This window comes from Neomonachus schauinslandi, chromosome 13, assembly GCF_002201575.2.
Source record: "Neomonachus schauinslandi chromosome 13, ASM220157v2, whole genome shotgun sequence".
NCBI lineage: Eukaryota > Metazoa > Chordata > Mammalia > Carnivora > Phocidae > Neomonachus > Neomonachus schauinslandi.
The window spans coordinates 79,638,445-79,659,452 of record NC_058415.1 but is presented as its reverse complement, the minus strand read 5'-3'; the positions used below and the strand labels follow the sequence as shown (position 1 = coordinate 79,659,452).

Here is a 21,008-nt window from a genome sequence, read left to right as displayed (position 1 = left end):
GGGTCATAACATTAGTATAATGTTTTAAAACAGACATTACTAAGACATACTGAGTGTACCGTAATTGATGAATTAAAGACATTAGTTTTGCCTTTGGATACTTGATGTGGTTATGCTTTAAACACTGATTCTAGAAACCTACCTCCAGATTGCAACTGTGCTTCCTTCTTTCTTTGTTAAAGTGAGATGTGGCAGTGGCTGAAAAAATAGGACATGCTCATTGCAGAAAATTTGGGAAATTTAAATTTTTATATATTATTAAATGTTACATTGAAATAGAGTACAGGAGTTTTGAAAAACCTGAAATCTACCATCCAAAGGCAACTGCTGTTAATATCTAGGGGTAGATTTCCTTATTTTGTGTTTATGTGTCTTTTTCGCCTGCAGATTTTTAAATGGAGTTACAATTATGCTGAACAATCCATTTTGTATCTGTATTTTTCTGTGATATTATATGGTCTTCATAATACAATTTCAGTAGCTGTAGAATACTGCATCACAGTAATGTAATGTAATACAGTTTATTTAATAATTTGAGTTATGTTCAGTTTTTACTGTTCTGTAATAGTGCTTCAGATGAACATTTTCATGCATTTTGGCAAATGGTTGTCAGCATCTCTGGTGATCTCTTTGAGTAGATTCCTGGAAGTAGAATTACTTGAGGAAAGACATTGGAAAAGAACCTTACTAAGGCTGATGATAAAAATAGATCCCAAAAGTCACGCACATCTATATTCACACGAACAGGATGTGCTCTGGAGAGTATACCCTTCTTACCATTTTCACTAGCGCTGGGATTACTGTTTTGCTGTGTTTTTAAGTCTTAAATGAGTACATGATAAATGGATAAACATATTCCTTTCAAAGAAATATCTGGATTCATTATGAAAGTGGTTTAATCCACTGTCGGGCAATTCAAACAGACTTGAAAGTGATCTGTTAGTTTCACCATAAGGAAGATTTTAAGTTAATATTTGATATTTAGAAGAATAAAGGTCTGCATTAGAGTTGGCATTAAAATTGTATGGAATATAATTTTTCCATGTGATGTAGAACACCCTGCCCGTGGAGGGCTGCAGAGAACCATTACAGAACTGTGTCTGTGGGCTGTGGGCAGTCGCTCAGCCTCACCAAGCCCAGGAAAGCGTTGCCAGTTACCGACCATCTGAATACATCCAGCACGACTTGGAATTTTAAGATCCTTGCATAATCTGTAAATTATTCAATTTGTTGGGGGCTTCAGACTTTAAAAATAACTCTCCCTCCTGTAGACTTAGTAATGGAACATATACAAGAGATTCGAAGCTTGAGGAGACGTTTAGAAGAATCTATTAAGACAAATGAGAAGCTTCGGGGACAGCTGGAACGGCAGGGGTCTGAACTTGATCCAGGTAAGGGAGAGCCGCCCCAGAGGCCTGTTGCACGCCTGCGAGGGCTTCATCTGGGGCGCGTTTGCCTGGATCTGCATGCCCTGTGTTGGGGTGAGCTTCACACTCACTGGTGGCCAGAGAGGTTTCAGCCTGGATCCCGACCTTGCTGCTTACCTCCACAGTGACCTCCCTTAACACTGCTGACTATCAGTTACAGTAGCTTACTTATAAAGTGGGGATAATCATCCCCGTTTTATCCTGTGGCGATGAGCGTTAAGTGAGCTGACTGGAGCAGAGTGGCCCGCACAGTCCCTGGCACTGAAGGAGTCTGCTGGCCCTTGCACCCTGGATTGTGGCTGGCTCCTCCTCTGACTTTGGTCACTGGAAAGAAATAGAGAGGTATTTTAAAATAAAACGGACCGGTATTTCGTCTTTTCGTCGGTAATGGATCTTAAACGTACTAGCACGTGAGCGGTTTGGTGAGTCTCACAGGCCGGCGACAGGGTTGCCAGTTCGCCTGCATACAAACAGTCAGGTCTGAATGGAATACGTATTTGTCCCGTAGGGAAGACATGCACATGGTGCAAAGCTTACTATCTCCATTCTGTACCCATTCATCTTGCTCTCCCTTCTCTTCTCCCACCTCTGTTAGTTGTTTTCCACACCTTACAGTGCTTTTTCAATGCAAATACAAATATATGTGCTTATTCTCTCCCTCATCCAAAAGCTAGAATACTTTATATCTGCCATTCTGTCCCTTTTTTTGTTGAACAATATATTTTGGACATCTTTCCTTATTGCTCCAAAGAGATTGTTTTCATTCCACAACGAATGTGTCTTTTTTTTAAAAAAAAAAAAGATTTTATTTATTTATTTGAGAGACAGAGATCATGAGAGGGGGAAGGGTCAGAGGGAGAAGCAGACTCCCTGCCGAGCAGGGAGCCCGATGTGGGACTCGATCCCGGGACTCCAGGATCATGACCTGAGACCTGAGCTGAAGGCAGTCGCTTAACCACCTGAGCCACCCAGGCGCCCCTCAAAGAATGTGTCTTGAGAGCAGCTTTGTGCCCCAGGAAAAGCCCGAGTTTGTTAGGGAGTTGCACTGAGCTGGGGTCCACACCCAGCTGGGTGTGGACCCCAGCTCTTCTGTTTATTAGCTTTGGGACTTTTGGACAAGTCACCCCGCCTCTCCCAGACTTAATTATTTTATAAAACAGAGCCATGGTGAGATTCAGTGAGGCAATTCTCTGAATAGGGCCTTGCTCCATGCCTCACTCAGTAAGTGGTTGTTTTCTTTGTCATTATCATGTTAGTTTACTCTCTTATTTTTTATAACATTATTAGTTTAATGTTGCAAAGCTCTGCAACAAGTGGGGACGCAAACCTTTTTTAGAGACAAAATAACTGAGTTCTAGAAAGATATACTCAGTGGCGGCAGCACTTGAGTCCTTGCACCCCTGGTCCAGTTCTCATTCCTGTCTAGTCCAGCATAACCCTCTGCCTAGAAGGATCTTTCCAAAGCACTGTGTGTGCTGATGTGCTGCAGTCGGAGAGGTAAACAGAGTGGATGCAGCCTCCCTCTCTCTCTCTCTCTCTCTCTCTCTCTCTCTCTCCAGCCCCTTCCCCCATCCTGCTTCCTCCCTCTCTCTCACCCCCAGGGAAATTGATTAACCTGAGTTATTAGTCATATCAAACACAGGGAAGAAATACATGCCTGGGCCCTTCACATTCACCCGTGGTAATGCCTGAATTAGATTCATTCTGTTTTACATTTTTCCTGGCAAATCCAATTATAGAATTCTTTGGGGGCTCCAGTGGCCCACCAGCTACAATGGAGCTGGTAATTGCTCTGGAGAGTAATTCACTCCGATGGGAAGGTTTACAAAAGGGCATTCATAAAGTATTTACACTGGTGGAAAGACATGCTGTTCTCACCATGTTGTCACAATCTCTAGAAAGACAAAGGAATAAAAGTGGCCCCGCCTACCCCCTGCTGTGAGGTGTTCATCTTGGGAGCAGGTCTGAGAAAGGCATGGCTCCTTGTGATGCGGAGGCAGGATATTGTTAAAAACTGCCACCTCGTGTGTTAACTTGTCATCGGGTAGAGGAGCGGTTGTGTCGGCCTTCAGATGAGACCCCGCCAGCTGAGGCTCCATCAGGCTCTGTCCTCGGGGCTGACTCTGCCTCTGAGAAGGGGCCACCCCAGCTGTGGTCAGAGCAGACTTCTTCTGTAGCATTGTTCCTGTTCACCCAGATGGCGCTTTGGTCCTGTTTTTGGCTCTAGCCCACCACCAGTTATGATATTAATTCAAATGATAATAGCAGTAATGATAACAACATGGATCATTTTTATCGGACTAGCGGAGACTTAGGGAAGTGACGCGGCGAGCCTCAGGTCATACAGCTATTAAGAAGCCGGAGCCACGATTCAGACCCAGGTGTCTTCGAGAAGACACCAGAGTTCATAGGGGAGAGTAGAGGAGATTGGCGGGGAGAGACACATGTCAGTGAAAAATTACACGGCGCTGTGATTTGTGAATCATTAACATGAGGAAGGGGGGTGCTGTAGAGTGGAGAGAATGTGTAGCGTGGGCTTCTGGGAGGCCTGACGTCCCACTGTCCTTACGGGGAGTTTGATTATTACCGGTAGTCAGTTGCGTACCAGGATGCTTTCAGCTGCAGAGAACAGAATACGAGTAAAAACCGGTGTAAACAATGGGGATTTATGTTTTCTTACGTAACAAGATATCCAGACGCAGGCGGTTCCAAGACAGGTTTACTGGCTCGGTGATAGGGTAGCAGGGCTTGGGGTCAGTCTCCATGATGACCTCGGTAATTCTAAGCATCACATCCTCTCAGGACAGTGTCCACAGCATGGGAACGGAGATGATGGAGCTCCTCCCTGTCCTTCTTTTTTCATCCGGGTGAGAAATCTTTCCCAGAATCCTCCAGCAGGCTTCCCATCAGGTCTCATTGACCGGAAGGGGCAGCTGGCCATGTTCTAGCTGTACGAGAGTCTGGGAAAGCAGGGTCTGGCTCTGCGGTGTAGTAGGGAAGGCGGGGAGGGAAGCATCTGCCTGCCCCATGTAGAAAGCCCCGGGCTTTCCAGAGGGTAGCATGTTCCTGTGCTTTGGACGTCATATATGGTGCTGGCATAGAAAACTGAGGTGGGGTGTCAGGGCAGCTGTCTGGCCAGAGGAAGCGGTAGGATTTTAGGAGATAGACCACAGCCTGGGCTAAACTGATCAGAGTTTGTAGATAATCTCAAACCCAGTCTGTCTGGCTTCAGACCCTGATCTTTTTAGTAAACACTTAGACTAGACAGTGAACTTGAGCTAAGAGTTGAAAGACGAGTTTGGTTTTGACAGGTGAAGGAGCTGGGCATTCTAGGCACAGGGAATAAAGACCTCACTGTACAAAGTCAGGGAGATGTGTGACCCCACAATGTGTGGGACACCGGCATAGCCCTGTCTGGCTGCATTCGAGGACACTAGAGTAGAGGGTGGAGAGGGAGGGGGGTGTGCATGAGATTGGAGTGAAGTCGTGGAGACCTGAAGTTTGGGCCTTGTGTTTGGTTTGTTCGATTGTCTGTCTTTGCAGTGGAGGGCCGGCTGTCTAGTGTTTCTGAGCAGAGAATATCATGAGCGGACTGTGTGCAGCCCCACTGGCCGAGTGGCAGGGAGGCAAGGTCAGGGCGCACTGTTGAGGTCTGAACTACAGGGACAGAAAAAGAGTGAGTCAGTGTCTGAGGCCTTTGGGAGGAAGAACCAGCAGTCATGATGGTCTAGTTGGGCAGTGTAGAGGATGGCTCCAGGTCTCAGCTCGGAGTAGGCGTGGTAGATATACTGTCTGCAGGGGAGTGCAGAAACGAACCTGTTCCCCTCTGTTCACCCTTGGGAGGAAAGAATGGGCAGGGAGGGGCTCTTGCACCTCTTTCATGCTCACTCTCATTTCCCTTTGGGCTCTGGTGATACCTCATCTGGTTCACAGGAGTGATTTCCATCGCATGTTGTGTCTCCTTGTTGTTTAAAACTGTTTTCTAGAAAGTTCCATCCATACTGATCTGGTGACCATAAATCACTATTTATGTGTGTTTTTATAGGTTCTACAAATGCTTTTGCTTATGGATCAGAGCTGCATAATTCTCTGACATCAGAGATCTGTTTCCTGAGGAAGCAGAACCAGGCTCTCAATACAATCCTGGCCAAGGGATCCAGAGGTAGGAACTAAAGGAGCCACCTGCAGCCTGGACGCCCACAGCCCTCTGTGGCATGGAAAGAATGCATTGGTTCAACCCAGGTTCAAATTCTGTGGCTCTGTGACTTTGGGCAGGTCACTTAACCTCTCTGAACCTCAGTATTCTTAGCTATAAAATAGGAGTACCTCATGGGGCTGTTGTGACAGCCCTGTGAAGCCCTCAGCGCGGCATCTCTAACGTCTCTAATAAGGACACAGGTTACAGTGGAAGACAGACAGGCTGGAAATCTATTACTGCCAAAAATCTCACCCAGAGATTCCCTCTTATCAAGAAGGTTTTTCCAGTATTTCTTAGGAAGATTCCTTCTCTTAATTGTTTCTTCTTGGAGCTTAACCCACGAAGAAGGGCTTTCACAACTATGTTATCTCTCAATACTTAAAATGTTTCTGGCTGGAGGAATTACTAGTCCTGTTTTACAGATAAGAACCTGAGGCCTAGGGAATTGACCCGCCGGTGGTCCCGGAGCTAGAAATCTGTAGAGCTAGGAGTTGGGCCAGCTTCTCCCATTCTCCCTGGAGGATATTGATGCTGCTTTTGGCTTAAGAGACAGAATCGAGGCTTTTGCAGATCATTCATTCACTCAGCAAAAGTGTCAGGGCCTGCATAGACTGATACAGAAATGAGTGGGTCCTGGTCCCTTCCCTTGAGGGGCTCATGGTCTGATGGGAGAGACAGCCAGGGAACCCATGGCAGGCCAGCATGAGGATCAGCCAGGACAAAGGCAGGCTCGGGGAGCACAGGACCCTGGGGATGGTGTCTTGCCCCAGGAGAGGCTCGGCTTCGAGAGCTCAGTCCAGCAGGCTAAGTAGGGATTAGCCACGGTGCCTAAGGTTTAGAAGAGCCAGGGCCTTTTTAAATAGAAGAAAGAGAGCAGACAAAAGCCTAGGTGTTAGAGGCGGGGAGAGTATAGACCAGGAATTGTAGTAAGCATAGTGTGGCTGGAGTCTGAGGGAGGAAGGGAACACTTGCTCAGAAATCATCATGCCGGGCGCCTGGGTGGCTCAGTTGGTTAAGCGACTGCCTTCGGCTCAGGTCATGATCCTGGAGTCCCTGGATCGAGTCCCGCATCGGGCTCCCTGCTCGGCAGGGAGTCTGCTTCTCCCTCTGACCCTCCTCCCTCTCATGCTCTCTGTATCTCATTCTCTCTGTCTCAAATAAATAAATAAAATCTTTAAAAAAAAAAAAAAAAGAAATCATCATGCCATGGTGAAAGGTGGCATCAGAAAAGCTGGGTCTCAATCTTGGCTCTGGCACTGTTTGGCTCTGTGACCTTGGGGAAGTTTTCACCTCTGCCATGCTTTGTTTCCGATCTGGAAAATGGGGAGAAAAAGCGTACCTACTCGGAGGTTTGCTCCAAAGAAGAAATAAGATGATACCCTTGCAGGTCTTAGTGTAAGGCCTGCAGTAAGAGCTGCGGACGTGGTAGCCACCACCAGGGGCCCCGCGAAGAGCTGGCCCGGGGAGTGCTTAGACCCTTCAGAGCGCCCGTGAAGCCCGGCGCTAAGCCCTTTACGTGGACTATCTCAGTTCATCCTCACAACGACGCATGTGGGGGAACTGAGGCACAGAGAAGTCAAGAAACTCCGTTGAGGTTTTGACACCAGTGGGCAGCAAAGTGCACTTGAACACGCCTCTCTGCCCCCAGGTCACGCTCTTAACTGCCTATCTCCAGACCCTGGGCGTATTTTATTCCTCAGGAGAGGTGCTGTCGTCCCAGCCTGAGGAGTGGATGGGCCCAGCCCTGCTGGCCTCCTTACTGGGGGGCTTGCAGACTTCCCTCACACCCATTGCCAGAGTTTGGGGCTGCTTCTTGCTTCTGTCTATAATTTATACCCACTGTTTGCTCTGTGAAGGCAAAGTAACTAGGTTTGCACAGCCCATTATTGTATAGAAAATTAAACAGGCCCATTTCATCCCAGTGACGTTTAATCTGCAGCCTTGATGTTGACAGATTTATCTGCCCAAAATGCATAAGATAATTGGAATGCCAAAATCATAAATGCCAGATTAAATCTCATTCTGCTTTGTATTCCTGGAGTGCTCGAGCTGAAGTGCCGTGTTTGCGTAATAAGGTTGGAAAAAACAAATGGTGTCTCTTCTCAGTGGTGCTTTTTTGTGTTTGCAGATAAACAGAAGAAAAATGAAAAGTTACGAGAGTCCCTCTCCAGGAAGGCTGCGAGCCTTGAGCTCCTTCAGCGAGAGTATGCCCGTGTGAAGGGGGAAAATGAGAGGCTGCAGAGCGAGGTCTGCGAGCGGGAGAGGCACAACCAGCAGCTGCTCCAGGAAGCTTGCAGCAGCCGCCGCGAGCTGAGCAGGTAGGGCTCAGGGGCCCCCCGGCCCCGCTGGCCATGCCAGGCATCCGGTCCCAGAGCGGGGCGCGCCGGGGAGGCCCGCAAGTGCCGGGGCACGTCATGTCAGGCGGGAATCCAGCACGTGGAGCAGAATCATCCGAGGGAGGAGGCTGGGGCCTGGGTGGCAGAGCGCTGGTTTTTTATCCAGGGGAGGTCAGGGAAGGCCCCTCTGGAAAAAATGGCACTTGAGCAGCGCCCTGAAGGCAGTGAAGGGGCCGAGCTCTGCAGATCGCGGGATGGTGGGAGGGAGCTCATTTGCGGCAGAAAGGGTGGGGGCCCTGGGGTGGGGTGTCCTTGGCCTGTGCAGGGCAGAGCAGGGAGGCTAGTGCACCTAGAGGGAAGGGGGGCAGAGAGATGCCTGGATGCCCAGTCCCACAGGCCCTCGCAGCCGTGGGAGGGACTTGGCTTTCACTGCCTGGGGAGGCCGTGGGAGGTTCTGCGCTGAGGGGCAGGAGGCCCGCTTAGACATTAAAGGACCCGTACCGAGTGCCCCTGGTGCAGTTTGCCCTCGCCCCTGTCCTGTCCCACGTGTTTCCCGTTGTTCCTCGGTGCTCGTGAGTGCCCCGCTCTTTCAGAGTTACCGAAGTCACCCTCGGTCACCCTCGGTCACCCAGGGTGGAGCGCTGACGTAGCAAGATCCTCGTCTTGGGCCCCTCCCAAGTTCTGCACCCCTGGCTAAGCCGGAACCTTGTAAGCTTGGCTTCCTGGCGTCCGTGGGCTCAGAGGCAGATAGCATGCCCCCGTCGGGTGGCCGAGAAGACCGCACGGGGTAGACAGTGCCCGTACAGGGCCGGGTCCTGTCCGAGTTAACGTCTCCTCCCTGTGGCCGTGGGGCCTTTCCAGGGTGCAGGAGGAGGCGAAGCTGAGGCAGCAGCTGCTCTGCCAGAACGACGAGCTCCTGCAGTCCCTCCGAGTGGAGCTGAAGGTGTATCAGAGGCTGGAGGAGGAGCACAGGAGGCCGAGAGGTACTGGGCGCGCTGGCCCAAGGTGCTTCCCGTCCTGGGGCTGCTGCGTCTGGGCCGGGAGCTCACTTCAGCACCCTTCCCCGAAATGCTGTCATCACAGCCCTCGCTGGCCTGCCTGGTGGAGGGGGCACACTTTGCAGCAAGCCCTCTGGCCCGTTCTTCTGAAGCAGCGAGAACCACAGAAATACTTGGGCTCGGGAGCCGGGCCCCCGAGGCCTGGATTCTCATGCCCTGCCTCCCAGCTGTGCGACCTTCAGCAGCTCACCTCACCCCTCTGGGCCTGGTTCTTCCTCCATAAAACGTGTCTCCTAATAGCTAGTCTGTAGAGTTGTGAAAATTGAGCTCATTTATGAAAAGCATCCTACCACAGTACGTGGGACATAGCAGACAGTCAAGGAATAATTTGATTATGAGTTTTCTGCTAGAGTGTGTTTCTTTTTGCCCATGCATTCGGCCAATAATTCTGGAGCGCCTGCCACACGCAGGGCATTGCTGTGGAGATGGTTGTTGGCCCGGATCCTCTGATAGATACCAGATCAGAGCAACTTGACTGCAAACCCCAGTGTTTTAGAATCAATTTTGAGGTGTGGTAGCAATTTTTTTAAATGAATTTTCCAGATGGTTTCTCCCTATTGAAAGTTTATCTAGAGAAGGGTCACCTCACACCTTCCATTTTCTCCTCACGTTGCTTTTCTTATTCTTGCTGTTGTGCCTTTTTAATATACTGTGGCTCTTAAAATCAGCCCCTTTCATTCTATAATTCCAGCCCAAATAGATTTTATTACTACTAGACATAATTTCGGGGTTTGGTGTGCAATTTGCTCGGCTTTTATGGCCAGAAGCGAAAATTAATTTCCAGCTCTTATTTAGCCTGTGGAATAGCAGCAATTAAGTCTGCCAATATTTTTGTTTTTAAAGTCAAGTTGTTATTTTAAATTGTACCTAGTTCTTAGGAAGGGGAGGGTGGTGGTGCTGGCGGGTTTAAAACACTATTGAGCTCCTTTGATGATTGACCCTTTGGTGGAGGAAGACGTCAGGTTTTCCCCTTGCACTCGTTTGCAGAGGCCAGAGCAGAGGCGTCAGGAGAAGGCTGGAGGGCGCAGGACCCTTTCAGTGACCTGCATGGTCTCCTAACAGAGATCCAGGCTCTGCGGGGGCAGCTAGAAAAGAGCATCGAGACCAACAGCACACTGCAGAGCAAGCTGGAGGAGCGGCTGACGATGGAGGGGAAGAAGGCTCAGGAAGCAGCCCTCCCCGTGGCTCTCCAGACCCTGTCCATCCCTGAGTGGCCCCCACAGCTGGACAAGCACGGTACTGTCCCTGTGCCTCCTCACGGAGATTGCTGCCCTGTGTGTGTCGGTGGGACACGGGAGCTTCTGGAGTGTGCCCTTGCCCCACGGAGGTGTCCCTCTGTTGACAGCAGACCACCCGGTGCCCCGGGAGCCCGGGGTCATCTCCATCTGGGGGCCTCTTGGTGGAGGGAAGTGGAGTTTGGGCTGCCAATGCTCTCATTGCCTCCAGTCTCGTCCCCGCATCCATTCATCCCTGCCCATAGCACTCCGCTGCTGACAATGCTTTTTAATCCCTCGTACTGCCTCTCAAAGAGAATCTAAACATCTTACTCTGGCTCTCAGTGTCTGTAGGATCCTAAAAGCATCCTGGTTTGAAAACTGCTTCTGTTTTACATTTGCTCGTGGATTTATGGTCTAGCCTCACAGAGGCTGTGTAGGGTCGCAGAGAAAGGACAAGGGTTGCTTGTCACTCCTCTGTCACTTGCCCAGCAGCAGGCCAGGAATAAGCCAGCAAATGGTCAGGCTCAAGGCAGTCGGCCGGGCCATCCTCTTTGCTCTGTGGAAGAAGGAACTAAGACCCAGATTGGGTACTGGACTTGCCCAAAGCAGCACAGCAAACAGGTGGCAGAGCCGGGGCTAGGAATGAGGTTTTAGCTCCCGAGACCAGAGCTGTCCCTGGAGCAGCACCTGACCTTGCAGAGCCTCAGGTGTCTGGGGCCGTCATCCTAAGACCCACAGGGTGGGTGCGCACATCCAGCGGGACAGGGAGTGTCGACATACTTCATAAACAAGTATCGTCTAAAAGCTTGGACTTAATCTTTTCTGGGATTGGGAATTCTATCTATTGCCTTTAATTTAGAAAAATTAAAATCTCTTAAAAGATCACCTAGTCAGCATGCTTTAGAACTTGTGGCGATTGGTTTATTGATCTCTCCTTGATAAGGAATTTAAAATTTTCACCAGAAGATGATGTGATGATGTGAAAAAAAGAATGTGAAAAAAAAAAATCCTTCACGATTGTACAGGGTGACGATATTTTGCTTTGTATATTTCTCTTCATTTGGCGATCACGTGCAGGCATGAACTTACGTTGTTGACATTGGGTTTTGTGCCATTCTGCGTCCTTTCTTTGTTTTCGTCCAATATTACATCATAAGTGTTTCCCACCCTTTCACACGGGCTTCCTGATTACTGTTTTCAGATGATCCTCAGTCACAAAACCATTACCGTGGTGATTATTAAAGCGGTCTCTGGTTTGGAGCTTTAATAAACGTCGATGTTAATGTGCTTTTTGCTGTTAAACAGTATTCTCAGGATAAAAATCCTACCAGCAGAATCTCAAACGGTTAGAAAGGAGCCGTATTGCCGCCTTTTGCATGGGATGGCCATCAGCAGTGGGTATCTCTGCTTTAAATACAGGTCTGCTCCTGGCCCTTCTTAGCGCTTGGCGGAGATGGGACCGACGGGTCTGTGGGGTGTGCTGGGGAGTTTGGGGCTGGGAGGACGATTCAGGGCCGGGGCTGCCCGGGAGGGAGAGCTGGGGCAGCTGAAGTGAGGCGGCCATGGAACAGCCTTTGCCTGCTTCTGGAATTTGTCTAGGGTCAGCCCACAGGGCTGCTTCAGTGCCAAAGTGTCCTCCGGTGAAGGTGGGAATTCCGCCGTCGGCAGCGGCCTCTTTTCCTCTGCAGAAGCCTTTGCAAGATTGCATTTAGTGCACTTGTTCGAAAGTTCTGCTCTAAAGATGGCTGGTTTTGGCAGAAAGCGATCCCTCTCAGGGGCAGCTCCTTGGCCCCGGAATCGAACGTGGCGCTCGGTGGTGCCCAGAGGTGCCTGGGCGGGAAGGAGCTGGTGGGCTGTCCTAAGGCCTGGACACTGGGCACGGTCCTCGCTCTGCTGCCGACACTCTGCTAGTGCTGGGGCGGTCACTTCCTCTCCCTGCTCCTCCATGAGGTCTGAATGACAGTGCCGTCCCGCCCGCTGGGCTCCGGAGAGTCAGACGGCCCAGCGCTCTCCAGAGTGTACAGTGTTGCAGATCATCTCGGACAGCATCTAACTGCCTTTGCCTCCTGACGTTGTTTCCATTGCATTGCTTCCTAAACTCTGCTTTGGGTCCCTCTTCTCTCTTGCTCGGGTGGCTGCAGCAACCTCCAGACTCACTCCTCCAGTCCAGAGCACAGTCCTCAGCTCGGCGTTGCCCTGCCTGACCCCCCCCGAGGGGGGCCCCACAGTCCTCATGGTTCTGGCCTTGCGTCCCATTGTGGCTCTCCCTTGCACCCTGGGCTCAGCCTACCACCTGCTTGATCCTCCCTCAGTGCGTCGTGGTGGTTCACTCCTCTGTGCCTTTGCACCTGCTCATTCCTGTGCCTGCATTACGTTCCCTCCTCTGGGCTAGCACCCCTCCCCGGGACCCCAGGGCCCCATGCTTCCCTCCCTTAGTCCTGACCACCTAGAAGTGAAACTTCCTGTTTCCTTGCTGGACAGGAGGGTCCTTCCAGAGAGGACGCTGGGCCTGCTCACTCTCTGTCCCCAGGGTCCTTTTTTTTTTTTTTTTTAAAGATTTTATTTATTTATTTATTTATTTGACAGAGAGAGAGAGACAGCACGAGAGGGAACACAAGCAGGGGGAGTGGGAGAGGGAGAAGCAGGCTTCCCTCGGAGCAGGGAGCCCGTTGGGGGCTCGATCCCAGGACCCTGGGATCATGACCTGAGCCGAAGGCCGATGCTTAACGACTGAGCCACCCGGGCACCCCGTGTCCCCAGGGTCCTGCAGAGGGGATCCCAGTCCCAGGGGAGATTTGAGTGGATGCTTGTGTGTGTCTGGTGCTATACTGTATCCTCATTCAGTTCTTTCTCAAATGCTAATGCCAGTTTCTTTTTCTTCTCTTATTTTGCATCTTGCAGGTGGTGACAAATGTCCCATGGCGATAGATAATTCCTGTGATCTATTTGATTCCACCCTGGTGGTGCCACCACGATCAGGTACAAAGCTGAAGTCTGGGTAACTGTGGCGGGGTTTGGTGTGGCAGTAGGACTTTTTAAATTGAATGAAAGGGGGTCCCTGGTCCCAATCAGGAGAGTGTTTGTCAGGATTTGGGGCTTCAGCATGTCTAGCTGGTGAGCTCCTCCCCCACGCCTGTTAATCTATTCCTCGGTGTTATTAACCTCAGCAACGTCATTGGGTCCTTGTGGCCTTAGATGGAAGTGTGAGCACCTTAGTGTGGCTTTAAGGCCTCCAGCATCCAGCCCCAGTGGGCCCATCCAGCCCTGTCCATCTGCATTCATATGGCCATACAGAGGGGTCCCCATCCTGCAGACGGGCCCTCACTCTCCTCTCACTGGGACCGTGCGTTGTGGCTCCGTGCGTTGTGGCTCCGTCTTTTTCCAGGCCACCTTTGTCCCATTCTCTGCCATGCAAATCCTCCTCCTGCCCCGAGGCTTATTCTGAATGCAGACTTCTTTGTGAAATGACTTTTCTGAGGCCCCCAGTCAGAATTATTCATCTGGACTTTTGTTGATCCAAAGGTAAAAAGCAACAGGCTTTGCCTCTGTTTAGTGTAATTTTTGCTTCTTGTTCACCCCAGCTCAATTGTTGCTTCTCCTAGGAAGCCTTTCCTGATCTCTCTTCCTGCTGCACAGGGACTTGATTATTTCTTCCTCTGAGCTCTGGCTCTTCGTCATTGTGCTGTTACACCTCCCGCGTGGTGTCTGATTAGACCATGGGCTCCTGGAGTGCAGACACTGGCTTGATTCGTCTGTGTAGATCAGGGGTCTTTGCAGAGTGGGTGCCTGATAAGTGTTGGTTGAATTGAATCGAGCTTCTCCCATCAGACGAATAGGCCCGGGGCGGGTGAATAGACGAAGGTCTGGGAGCCGGGCCACTTGCCGCCCCCTGTGCTGTGCCGGGTGGCATTTGGGACGCAGGCCTTTCTCTCTTCCCACCTGGCTTTAGCGTCATTGAACGCAGCTCGATGAACACAGGATACTGCCCCAAGTGGATCTGACATCTTCCCTCTCATGTTGTAGCTTCAGAGACTCCTCCACTCTCTGGAAATGACACGGACTCCCTCTCCTGCAACAGTGGCAGCTCGGTCACCAGCACCCCAAGTGCATCCCACCTGGTCGTTGGCCACCGCCCGTGGGCCCACACGAGTGGCGGCCACATCCTCGGCCTGGCTGGGGACTACGAGGCCCTGTGCCAGCAGATTGGCCAGGGCCAGAAGCTCTTTGCCGAGATGGCCCTTCAGATCCAAGAGGCTCCCCAGCCCGCAAGTCCAGAGCCGGGGACCAAGGTAACCTGACTGACTGCGGGAGGGGGTGAGGTGCTCACTGGAGCAGTAAGTGCAAGGGGCACCTGAGAGCTCCGAGAGGTAAAGGGTGCGTGCATCTTCAGTAAGGCCCTGAGAAGGGAGACCAGGAAGTGGAGCCCACGAAAGCTCAGGGGTCAGGTCCAGTCCGGGGCACTGATCTATGGGAGGGACCCTTGGCGAGGTTTGTACCCTGTCAGTGCGAGCTCTTCCCTGGGGTCACTCTTTCCTGCCTCATCCTGCTGGATCCTCCTCACTTTAAAGGACCTTTTGTTGAGGACCCAGTGTGCCAGGTGCTTGACACAAAGTTACTCATTCACTTCCTCCAAGGGTTGGGGTCACATTTTCTCTGTCCTCCCAGACTGGACCCAACCACCAAGCTTCCGTGGGTCACATTTTCTGGTCCCTCTTCTCAGGTCCTGAGGCCCCCTGCTTCCTGGTACCTGATTTGCCTTTTTGTTTTATTTTGTTTTACTCTATTGTAAAAGTCATTCGGTATTTTACATTTCACTAGATAATAAACTTCAGGAGAGCAGGGATAGTGTCTCTTTGACTCAACGTTGTATCTTTACTACCTAGGACAGGGCCTGGCGTGCAGCGGGTGCATGGTAAATATTTGTTGAATGAATTCATAAATGTTAATAAGATTACTGTTGTTTTCTGATCATAATCTTTATTGTACAAAAGCATAAAAACATCACAGGGTGTTCAGTGCTTAAAATGTTGATATACACACAGACACACACACACACACACACACACACTCTTTTAGCTCATTCATAAACTTTAATAGAACTGACTCACATGAATTTTGTATTTTGACTCTCAGTTAACATATAAACAATTTTCCTATCCCATTCAGCATTTTTCTAGAACTTTTAGGGGCTGGAAAATAAGCCAATATGTGGAGGTAACACCATTTGTTTACTCTTTGCCCTGTTTTTTCGACATGTGAGGTGTGGTGAGCACCCTTGTACACAGACCTCCCGTGGCATCTTTGATTAGTTCATTAGGGATGGATTGCGGATAGTGGAAGGCAGCTCACTCCCAGGCTGTGAACCCTTCAGGGCCCTTGGGGAGAACTGTTGATGCGTTATTTCCAAAAATACGTATCCCTGTTTACAAGTGAGAGTATCTCACTGCATCTTATTCTTCATTGACTAATTTTATTTATTGTTTTAGGTATGGTTTTTTGCCAATTTGATAGCTAAAGAGTGCATCATTTTATTTTGTAGTGATTTTATTCCTCGTGAAGACAGCGCTCTTTTAATTTCTTTTCTTTTTAAACTGTATTTTGTTTTCCCTTCTTTGGCTCATGTTCTTGGCTTTCTCTTGCCCTTGACATCCCCCGATTAGGGTTTGCCTCTGTCAGCAGAGGGTGAGGGAGACTTTACGAGGCCCCAACTTCATATTGGCAGTACGCAGCGCTGTTTAGCAGGGGCTGCTGAAGACAGAAGCACTCGTGTTTCGTCCCTTGCTGTTGGCACCTTTTGCCTTCTGGAGAGGCTCCGTGGTGCGGAGCCATGCGAGTGGCCCTACCACGGACCCTCTTCCCCTCTTCTTGGCGTAGTAAATACAGTTAACGCAGGTGGTTATTAATCATGGTTATTGATTGGGCTAAAATCACCACCGAAATTCTCTCATAATCTATAATTCACCAGTCTTTAAGAACAATAAATTGGTGTCGTCTGGCACCAGGCTCTCGCTCAGCATGTGGACACAAGCCCTGCGGTCTGGAGATTTATGCTGCGCATTAAAGCCGGCTTGTCCATAATCTTTTTCAATGGCATGTAACAACCTTCTCCCCTCGCCCACCCCCCGCCCCTTGCGCAGGGTCCACACTTGGCGCCTCTGAACAGGTTTGTCACCAGCGTGGGCACAGCCAATCTGATCCTCGAAGAGGCTGCGAGATTATTGACGCTTTTCTGGAGGGTCTCACTCCCCACAACTGGCCAGTGCCCGCTTCAGTGTGAACAGGTAGGTGGTGACACCCGGATCCCGAGGCTTAGGGATGCCACTGGGGCTTGTGACTCGGTCTGCAGCCCAGGACCTTGCTTGTGGCAGGTGTGCCCTCAGTTTGGGGAACACGTCAGAGGACGGGGGAGGTGCCGTGTTTGGTAAGGGTGACGTGTCAGGCACCGTGCTGGCTGCTTCAGGTGTGACCTTGCCTGCTCCCCCGGCATCCCCGTGGGCTCGGCCTGTGGTCCTGACCTGACCACGTCCCCACTCGCAGCGTGTCTTTGTGGAGGGAAATCCTGTCTGCGTCTTACACACGGGGAAGCTGAGGGTCTGGGAGTGAGGCCCGACCAAGGTTACAGAGATGGTTTTGGCAGCACAAGTATCTGAATCCAAAGGGTATGCTTTCATTTTATAGATTTTAAGTCCTAGTTTGTCCTCGTGGACTAGCTCATTCCCTTCCACTCTAAATCTCTTTCATTTTAGGTGCCTTTCTCTGGACTCTCTGATTCCTTTTGATAGCTTTCAGAGTCAGATTGAAGGGATTCTAGTTTCAATCTGTTTTAACTCCTTCGAAAGTTTTTTTTTTTTAACCAATGAAAATCATTTATTGCAAAACCATTGAAATTTCCCTCGAAAGCATAAAGCTTGACTTTGCAGCAACTTGAATGTGACTGAATTCAGAATGGTTGATCCCACAACCATCCTCATCCCCATCTTTCATGGCACAAACCAGGAGTCAGGCAGTGCGGAGGCCCTCCCTAGGTTTTCGTCGGTGGGAAACAGCTGGTATCGTGACACGGCGAGCTGCCGCTCTGGTCGTCCAAGGAGCCTCCCGGAAGGACGAGCATGCAGATGAAGGAAGAGTTAGAACTTTGCTTGGTGCTCTGATAGGTATTTACCCTGCATTTATCTAAGCTATCAGTTTTTGCCAAAGGCCAGGAGAAAGGCAGAGGGAAATTGGCATTCCATGTCGTTACTCATCTAGTTAAACCCCTTCTGACAGCTCTCAAGATCTGTCAGCCGTGGCAAAGAGGCAGCAGTGAAGCCTCGGAAGGTTCTAATGAGCCTGCCCTGTGATTTCCCTCTTGGGATCCTGGGGAGGAAGTTTGGGTGCACTAAGCTCGGGGAGGTAGGTAACCAGTCATTTCGCAGGGAAATCATGTTTTGGCCACTTTTAGCCAGTGGGGCCATGGAGAGGAAGAGGGCCCACTGGGCTCCAGACCCACATTGGCCTGGCGTTTTCTGCTCACCCACCGAGCTCTTTCCATCTTCGGCTCGGTGACACAGATGCTCCGACTGCCTGAGTGCCTGGGCTCCCCCCTCTTGGCTGCCTGGCTTCTTTGCACCTTTCCTGTCTCAGCTTCCATCTTACGTCAGGGTTGGAGGGGCTTCCCGGTCACTCAGTCATAGCACCCTCTTCTGCTTCATCATAGCCCTCGTCGCAAATTATATATTTGTTTGTTTAATGTCTGTGTCCCAGAAGGGGCCATGTTTATTTTGTTCATATTTTTGAGTAAATAATTTTTTTCTCCTATTCCCAAACAAATACTTGCCCATATGATTTTTAAAGCACATAAAATGTGCTGAATGAAACTCGATGCAATGTTTTTGTCCTCAGTACACAGTAGTGTCTGTTAAATAGACAGAAGGAATGTAGATCTTCTTTCGTGTGTGTGTGTGTGTGTGTGTGTGTGTAAATGTAAATTATAGTCACATCGGTCCCCCCCCACCAGCAAACTAGTCCCGGGACTGGCCGGCGCTTGTGATGACTCACCCTTCTTCCCAAGCGTTTCTCATATAATTGGTTATGCTGACTTTAGCATCATAGAATTTTAGAGCCAGAAAAAGGACCTTAGAGTTGCTCTGATATGGTTGCTGGTGCACACAGACCCCCCGTGTGGTGTTAAATTGCCTCAAGCCACTTTTTGTCCCTGCCTGTGTTTCATACAGTGCCTTTTTCTTAGTGTGAAATGTGTGTAAAGCAGATTTCCAAGTTTTTGCCAGCAACCGCAGTGTTTTTTTTTTTTTTTTTTTTACGACCTAGGGTTTTCTCTGAGTGTCATTAATTTGCCTTTTGCATTTAATATACCGTCCCCTGCAGTCCCTAGGACTACTCTGGAAGGTGTGTATCATATACATCGGTTTATCTAAGAAGGTTGTGGGGAGAGATACAAATATATACACATATTTGCTTATAAAAATTTTCTTTAACTGGAAGTATAAACAATAACAAGGAAACAGGCTACTTGGAGGGGTAGGAAGGAAGAGGAGGAAAGGGCAGGAATAGAGGTAGATTTCTCCGCAAAGATCTTGTTTTGTAAATTTGACATTGGAACTGTACAAGTGCTTTAAATAATTGAAAATAAATCAAAATGGAAAAAGAGCAATTTCTTAAAATTGATAGTAAGATGACCAAACCTTACCATATATGTAGTATTGAAGGCATACCCAACAAAGAGGGAACATTTCAAGACTAAAACAGAGTATTTTGACTATATCCCTAGTAGAAATACTCTAAGGGCAAAAAAGGACTGAAAAAAAAAAATGTTGTTTTCAGTGATGATACTGTTAATAGTAATATTGGTACCGATGTTTAAAAACTGTTACATTTGTATTGTAGGATAAAACAAATAGCTAATTAGGTTAAGATTTTTACTGCCACAGAAGAGATATAAATTTAAAGACAAAGAAGCAAAAATCCTGCCTTCCTCGATTTGGAAATATCAGTATGAACTTGTGTTACATTTCTTATTAAAAACATTTACTTTTAGGCTTTAAAAAAATGTCCACTCCAGTACCAGTGAGCACCTCTACTGCCAAACTGTGGTTTCTAAATACCTTTTCCCACTAACAGGAACCAGGACTCCTTGGAGAAATGGTTTGATTCTAGGTCTGGGGCAGGAAATGTACAATATGAGCTTAGAACATCTTTTCATCCTACTGGAAAAGAGGGGAAAGAGGGAGTAAAACAGATTTACAGCGGTTCTCAAATTATGGTCCCTGGGTCAGCAACATCAGTGTCATCTGGAAACTTGTTGGAAAGGCAAATTTTGGGGCCCCACCCCAGATCTATAATCGGAAAGTCTGGGAGTGGGCCCCAGTGGTCTGTTTTTACAAGTCTTCTTAGTAGCCCTGAGAACCACTGGATTGAAAGAAACTTGAGACATATCAACTGCAAAACATGGAGTTTATTTGGATGCCGATGAGTTGGACCAGTTGTTCAAAAAAATGAAATTATGATGGGCTCAGGGAAATGTCTCCTGATGTACATGGTGATACTAAGCAATTATTTTTTTTTAAATAATTTTTTATTTAAGTTCAATTAATTAACATATAATGTTCGTTTCTGGGGTACAGGCCTATGATTCATCAGTCTTAAATAACACCCAGGACTCATTACATCACGTGCCCTCCCCAATGTCCATCATCCCAGTTACCTCATCCCCCCACCCCCTCCCCTCCAGCAACCCTCAGTTTGTTTCCTATGATTAAGAGTCTCTTATGGTTTGTCTCCCTCTCTGGTTTCGTCTTGTTTCATTTTTTCCTCTCTTCCCCTATGATCTTCTGCCTTGTTTCCTAAATTCCACATATCAGTGAGATCATATGATAATTGTCTTTCACTGACTGACTTATTTCACTTAGCATAATACCCTCTAGTTCCATCCACATCATTGCAAATGGCAAGATTTCATTTTTTTGATGGCTGCGTAATATTCTATTGTGTGTATATACATCACATCTTCTTTTATTGTTGTTCTAGGTGTGGTGACAATGTTGTTTTTCTTTCTAAAGAATCTTTTTTCTAGAACTATATATGAAATATTTTATGGACATGAAATATGATTGCCTTCTGGGGTTGAGTTTAAAAATACTTTTAGTGTGTGGGTGGGTAGGGACGTCGGTGAAGCAGGTTTGGCCATTATTTGATAATCGCTGAAGCTGGCAGTTCATTATCCCATTCTTTCTACTTTTGTGAATGTTTGAGATTTTTCATTATAAAAAAGAAAAAACCATTCAAAAAACCAGCTCCGGGAGTCAGGCCCAACACTTCTGAGTCAGCGGGTGGCCTCCTGGGAGGGGCGTGTGTCCCAGCTCTGAGCTGGGCTCTGTGGCCTGAAGGAAGAGCTGCTCTGTTGAGCTCTCCTAGGTGGCAGGCACTCTGCCCTACACGCAGCATCTCCTTTCATCCCCTATGGGAGCCTCCAGAGAGGCAGGTATTATGTTACCATTTTCCAGACATGAGAACTGAAATTCCTTGCTTTATCATCACAGCTGGAATGGACCGAGCTGGGTCTTCTAGCCCTGTTGTTTTTACCATGGCACATTCATCCTGTAAAAATGAAGATTTTAGTTCAGAGGAATAGCAGACATGCAGAATTAAAATTCCTTGTTTTAAGCTCTGGATAGAAGATGGACAGGATATTTTGGGAGTGCAAGTGAAAATTTAACCTACCAGTTGGCAAAGGGTCTCACAGCACCTACTCTGTGCCAGGTGCTGGGGGTCAGAAG

The 21,008-nt window shown here is 48.8% G+C and overlaps 1 protein-coding gene across 1 annotated transcript in view; it reads left to right on the top strand.

Moving 5' to 3' along the window:
• Window positions 1-21,008, top strand: part of CDK5RAP2 (CDK5 regulatory subunit associated protein 2) — a 177,339-nt gene that overhangs the window by 148,704 nt on the left and 7,627 nt on the right. Inside the window, exons 28-35 of the mRNA XM_044920803.1 lie at window positions 1,272-1,391; window positions 5,473-5,589; window positions 7,754-7,943; window positions 8,823-8,944; window positions 10,019-10,255; window positions 13,138-13,215; window positions 14,260-14,525; window positions 16,374-16,517. Coding sequence (XP_044776738.1) covers window positions 1,272-1,391; window positions 5,473-5,589; window positions 7,754-7,943; window positions 8,823-8,944; window positions 10,019-10,255; window positions 13,138-13,215; window positions 14,260-14,525; window positions 16,374-16,517 — 1,274 coding nt within the window. The remainder of the gene's footprint in view (window positions 1-1,271; window positions 1,392-5,472; window positions 5,590-7,753; window positions 7,944-8,822; window positions 8,945-10,018; window positions 10,256-13,137; window positions 13,216-14,259; window positions 14,526-16,373; window positions 16,518-21,008) is intronic.